This window comes from Echinococcus granulosus, assembly GCF_000524195.1.
Source record: "Echinococcus granulosus chromosome Unknown EG_S00088, whole genome shotgun sequence".
Lineage (NCBI taxonomy): Eukaryota > Metazoa > Platyhelminthes > Cestoda > Cyclophyllidea > Taeniidae > Echinococcus > Echinococcus granulosus.
Window position 1 is genome coordinate 122,700 of NW_020170468.1, and position 6,340 is coordinate 129,039.

A 6,340-nucleotide genomic window follows, 5' to 3' on the forward strand; every position below is an offset into this window, starting at 1 on the left:
CCCGGCCTGGAACGTTTGCACACGAAGATGTTGGCATTCTTACCGGACAACTTTCAAAGTTCCATTCTCGCTGTGGGTAATGAGAGCAAGCCGGAAACAAAGGCTGCTTAAGTTTTTCATGTGAAGTGCTGCTGTTTAAAGTGGGACGTTATAGATATCATAGATGCTTGCCCTCAATAAAAGAGAGGGTACTGTAGCTTTGTTGTCATGGTGGTTATGAAGTGTTTTCTGCAAAATTCGGAGGAGCTTTTGTACAATCTGGAAAGTCCGCTCCATGAACTATATGACAAGCTAATCCTGGGCACATAGGAAATTCTTTCCGCTGGTTGTTACCCGTTACACGTTAAAACGATCGTAACCTTGTGGCGAACGACGGAAAAATCTCAAGATTTACTCTTGATCTATCTGCGCAATAGTCAAAGGGGGAATCGCATGAATGACTTAATTTTTCTGGAATTTGCAGGAATGAGTGAGAGTCGTTTGGAAGCAAGCACAGTGGAGAGAATTAGAGCACATCTAAATTTGGGGCGTAACACGGTAATTTCAGTAGGACCATTGTGAATTTGATCGGACAGTGTCGTTGTTGTAATGTAGTGCCGTAGTCACATCCCACCCCTTCTTTGCTGCGAACCTCACTAGGGCGTTAAGAGAGTTGCCGCCTGTACAGTGGAGTTTGTCAAGCGTAATGTGGGAGAAGTCCGTTTCCAAAGTGTACAGCCGGCCATCCCTCGTCCCCTATCGATGATTACCCGCAGAAGGCGAGCTTTGTCAGATTGGGCAGGGTCCATGTATCATTCTAGCATGTACCCGGAGCTATCCCAACTTTCATGGTGGCCGAGTAAAAGTTCCGGGAAAGGGTACGTAAGATTCGGAGTTTTTTATCTCTCCGATAGGGCCAAAGTTTAAAGTTGGCGTGCTTGAGTCATTTGGCGAAGCCTCTATCCATTGTGAAGTTTGCCGACGTTGTCACCAGTGCAATATTTACGGTTACTCTCCTACCTTCAGTTCTAAACTCCTAGGTCAAGATTTGTTAAAGGCATTATTTATTGCGGTAAAGTGAAGTTCTACAAGCGATGGAAGTCGTGAGGAAATTGTAGCTTGCCACGGAGATTGAATCACCTTTTCGGTCAGGTTGGTCCAGTCTACCTTCTTGTCGACTAAACATTGCGTTCTGGAGAAAAAAACCTACTGCAAGTGCCATCCTAGAAAGTTGGTCTGCACGTCAAAATTTTACGAATTTGTCCCTAGCTACATGATTATGAGTGTTCATTAAACTGTGTATTTAATTACGACCTTCTGAAATGGCCGTAAAACGGATCCTTCCGCTCTGCCTGAGTGCTGAGCGTACCGAGATAAACAAATCTAAAATCTTTGTAGGATTATCATTCATAAACATTTTTTGTATTAATGAATTTACGGTAGTAGGAGCGGAGGCCAAAAATGAGACAAAGGTTCCAACCGTCATGTAGTAAGTTATCGGAATCACGTTCCATTCGCAACAACATCAATAGCACCACTTGAAACCTCATAAATCGGCCCATCTACCAGTTAGTATTGGGGGGAAAAGAAGCCTACAAATACTTGTATATGCATGACGCATTTGAAGCACAATATCTAAATAAGATGGAGGAAGAGAATCTTGTGAAGAAACCGTTCAGTATGAGGTGTTTTCTTCAACGGAAATGATGCATTTAAGTACCTAGCAGGGATACAGGTCGACAGAGGCTGGAGGCAGAGGGGGGCAAGGGCAACAAATTCCAAATATTTTATACAAAGGCGTTAAATACATTATAGATACAAACAGAGTAACTTTATACAGAGGTGAGGCTATTAATGCTAGGCAGGCATGGAAAGAAGGGGACAGCGAAGGAGGGGGTGGTGGAATGAAAGAGCAGAAAAATTCTACTAGCTGACCTGCACATCAACTACGTTAGACCACTCGGAGGTGCGTTGGAACCGATCAATAGAGCGCAGAGCGAAGTAATAGACATTCTCCGGTTGCACACTTGTCAAAGTGCAAGCCATCGGCAACGGTAAAGCCTCAATGGTACCGACCTATAACGAAAGGTAGGCATTAGCATTAATACAGGAAAGGCTCCTTTGAGATTGTGCTAGACCGATTAGCTTCCATGCTGCCCAATCAGTTACTGGATGCCTTAGTCACGTTTGGAAATGTATTCAATCGGGTTACTCGATAACATCATGCAGACGATTGTTAATATCTTGGCGGAAGAGTATGAACTGAGCCTTATTGGGGGATTCGTTCGTCTGTTAACTGATAGCACTAATACACAAAATTAGTAATCCAAAGTTCAATTTCACCATATAAAGTGAGAAAAAAACACTTATGGACTTAGCTTTCATTGTGCTGCCAGGTTAAGTACCATTTTTGAAGTATTACTAGATCAGCCATGAAGTCAATCTTTGAGATTTTTTGTCGAAAATTATAGAACCCAGAAACATCTTTTAAACTTGTGCAGCAAGCACCTTTGATTCATAATGTATGAAGCATAATAGATTTTTAATATATCCCACCTCTACATATAAGTGTGGATAAACGGACGATTCCAAAACCATAATTTAAAGAATATAAGAAAGGTTTAGAGGCATTTTTGAGAATTAGTGATACTTTACTAAGCCAAATTCATTACTATCAAAAACTTTATAAAAAGCAGATTTTACTTGATTGTATATTAAAATTAAAATCAATTAGGGCATTTGGGGTTTTATAAAACCAAATTTCTCCGCAACAATCTGCACATTTGAGCAAACCAAAGAACTATACCCGTATACAAATTATACCATTCCATCTGAAAGAATTTGATTCGATTCAATAAATCTGTAAAAACAAGGAATTCAACTTCTTTCATAAACAGTTAAAGATTGCAAATAAACATTAAATCTTGTCGCAGCCAACAATGGTGACCAGGAGACAAGTGTTGAATACATATGACAAACGCAGTCTCAACTATGGTAGCGAAATTTGCGTTCAGTAAAAATTAGAAAGTTCGTAAAGAAGCTTACCTTTTGCCATACGTCGCTGGATAGTGGAAAACGAGGATCGACATCTGAGCTTGCGTAGCTGTATAACTCGTAGAATGCTGCCGGTTCGAACGAAAATTCCACAGAGTCAAGTTCCCATTGAAGGCAAATTCCTACGAAAAAAAAGATTTTAAAATAATCCAAAAGGCAGGAGTCATTAAGTCGACATTTCGAAGTCTAAACGAAAAATATGGGTTTATTGTAAGCCAATAAAATCTACAGACTTCATTTGACGTGGAAATAGGAAGTTTAAGTGATATTGAATGGCATGTTCAACTGGTTAAAGTGGAAGTGACAGGAGACGCACAGAAGTCTTCGGGACTACTTTATGTCCATTATCATTAAGCGCCTACTTTAAAATAGCATCTGGCACTAAAACTAGGTTTCAAATAATGTGAAGAAGAAAAGTGGAGAACACACGTAACAATATAACCACAGCGTAGGCTTAACTCATACTGTTATGCAACTTACTTCAGAAAATAAGCCAAGAAGTCAAAGAGAACAAGATCACAAATGCATAACACAAAAGGAACAAATCAGTCTAATTCTACTTAGAGATTCAAAATACATTGGAAATCCAATGAGGCGCACAATCAATTTACTGGCAAAGAATAATAAAAAGCAGCTTGTTGAAACATATTTCAGATATTGTAATTGACCAGTCTGAACTGAAATTCCCACAACTTTTTAGTCATTAAAATGCCCAACACCACCTTTGCATACATAAAAATCAAACCATCCATTTAACCTCCATCTAGCTACATGAAATAGAGGAAATCGGATTCACCCTCGGAAGATACAGAAATAGAAAGTAGCAACGGAGGCTGCACAGAGATGGACAACGCATTAAGGGACGACGCTGGAAGGTCGCACGCGGGCAAGGGCGCGATGGAGGCAACCGTCTGAGGTGCCTCGACAGCCAGATGGGTGGTGGCATAGGTGACAAATGGGTTAGGAGCCGCTTGTGAGACTTGTGGCGGGGACATTTGTGGCTTCTGGGCAAGAGGGTAGGAGGAAGAGGATGGCAGGTTCGGTGATATTGGTAGAGTTCCAGTGGCTGCGGAATGGAGGAAAAGTGAAAAGTAATTTGGTGGGAATGATGCAGATACGTGTTGGTAAGGAAAATGGGAACCCACCAATGTATGCTGTCGTAGGCGCTTGAGTTGTTGCCTCGGAGAGCTGTTGGGACTGAGGCGGCGGAATGACGACGGTATTCAATTCCAGAGGATGATCCACCGCTGCTACTACAGGTTTGGGAGCAGGGGGCATCTAAGGTGAAGAAATAAAGGCTGAAGCTGATAAACTATAACAAAAATGAAAAGCCCAGAGCTTGATAAAAATGTCCAAAAAAGTGATGAAAATTTGACATCGTGACAATATTGCCAGATCTCTGGATAGATATGTCGTAGATATAAGACAATATGGTAGATTATGAAAGCATTTACCACTTCCTTCGGGTTTTCCTCAAGTAACCCTTTCCACCAAAATTTAAGCACTCGTATTCTACCACGCTCTTTAGATTAGTTTAGAACTTGATGACTACGAACACGCGATTCCAACGATGCTCTAGATATTCTGTACCCTTAAAACAATTTTGCCCTTGACACATATATTCCAAGGAATAAAGAGTCAAATTGGTGAGTGCGATTAAGTCAGTCATGTCCTCCTCTCCTCAAACCAAACACTCAGTGACAGGGGAGACCAACGCTGAACAGAAGCTCCTTAAAGAGATCATTATTAGGAAACACCAAGGTCCATAAAACGACGAAAGCTAATCATACATTAGCAGCTTATACCTCATGAGACTTCACTGCGTATAAATAATCTCACAGCAAAGGAAACAGAATAGTAGCAACAGACGGAGCTAAGGAAGAGGAGTAGATTGAAAATAAGACTGTGAATTGGGAAGTATGTGATGGCAGACAATTACGCTATAACCTCGATACGAAATAGGCATGACTGTAATTGTGCCAGACAAACCCATAACTGCCAAGCATCCACCATCACGATCGCCAAAGTAATCATAAACTCAGACTTATACAGGGCTTTACAAACAAGCCGATTTTACAAAAATAACTCAGGATGATTTTGTCGTAATTGGTGGAAGTCATACTAGTGCGACAGGTTAAAGGATAAAAATCGTAAAACAATCCAAATACAACACTTTCCGTAATTTCTAAGACAGTTTTTAGGCCCACATTAGCAGATACAAAACAAAGGCTTTTAATTAGGAGTAAAAAGGATGAGGCTATTGCCGATAAAATCAAAAAATATAAGGCCTCATGCATTACATAAGTGACTTAACCTACACTTTCGATAATAAGCGCTTCAACCTTTCGCGAGATGGTTTCCAGTTTCCGGATACGTTTCTGCAATTCTTGGGTCACTTTTTTCAAATAGTTAACCTCCTCAATAGAGAGAGACACCATACTGAGTAGCCCTTTCACAGCCTGTGTAATAGAACCTTGGAGCTTCAACTTAATTGTTCCTTTCAGACGTTCCAATATTACGGGGTCCTGAAATTCGCTCCCAACAGTTAGCTTGGCAATACTTCCAATACATGGGCCAGTGAGCAGTTTCGACGTATTGGCTGCGTTGACTCCACCTCTGCAAGCTAACTGGATCCCAGTAGCGCTGGCTTCGAGCAACATTTTCTTCCTCAAAGGCTCATTCATCTCAGCCTCGCGTTCGGTGCTTTTTTCCGCGTGGGCTGGCATCTGCAACAAATCCGTTTGGTTCGAAGGAAAATTATTGGATGAAATCATTATAAAGGGAGAGGATCATGCTCCGAGGAATATAATACACTGAATCAAACAGAATATATCAATGGCGAATCCGAAGAATACTCAAGATGCTATTGGCTAATGCGACTCTAAACCAAAGAATGAATTTTGCGACCAATTTTATCAGCATTGTGATCTATTAAAACAAAAGCAAGATAAAATCATCTAAAAGTTCAAATTATAACAGCATAAAAGGTAAGTCTTCTGGTTATTTCGAGTTAAAAACACGTTTTTTGTTGACTTGCTATCATTTTTCAATAGAGGTATTGTGATCGTTCTCTTATATGGATAAAACACTGATACATTCTGGTTTCTGCAATAAAGACCACCTGTGTCGCCAGTGACTTTGCATACTCAGCGCGATAACGCTCTTATCACTTATTATTTTTCCTGAAGTATTGATCACGTGTATCCTTTGCATAACATGTACTAACTTTTCAGATGATCAGGTAATCTACTCACTATTAGACCATGGGGTTTTTACGATTTAAACTGTTATTCTCAACTTTCAGAAC

General features: G+C 40.5%; 1 protein-coding gene across 1 annotated transcript; it reads right to left on the reverse strand. All coding sequences in view use genetic code 11, as the record gives it.

Moving 5' to 3' along the window:
* Positions 1-1,382: 1,382 nt before the first annotated feature.
* EGR_07830 (Activating transcription factor 7-interacting protein) lies at positions 1,383-5,759 on the reverse strand (the record flags this gene model as incomplete). Its single annotated transcript, XM_024497079.1, has 6 exons — positions 1,383-1,541; positions 1,915-2,055; positions 3,025-3,155; positions 3,830-4,099; positions 4,179-4,311; positions 5,352-5,759. The coding sequence occupies 6 exons, from the start codon at positions 5,757-5,759 to the stop codon at positions 1,383-1,385; spliced, it is 1,242 nt and encodes a 413-aa protein (XP_024348490.1).
* Positions 5,760-6,340: the final 581 nt, after the last annotated feature.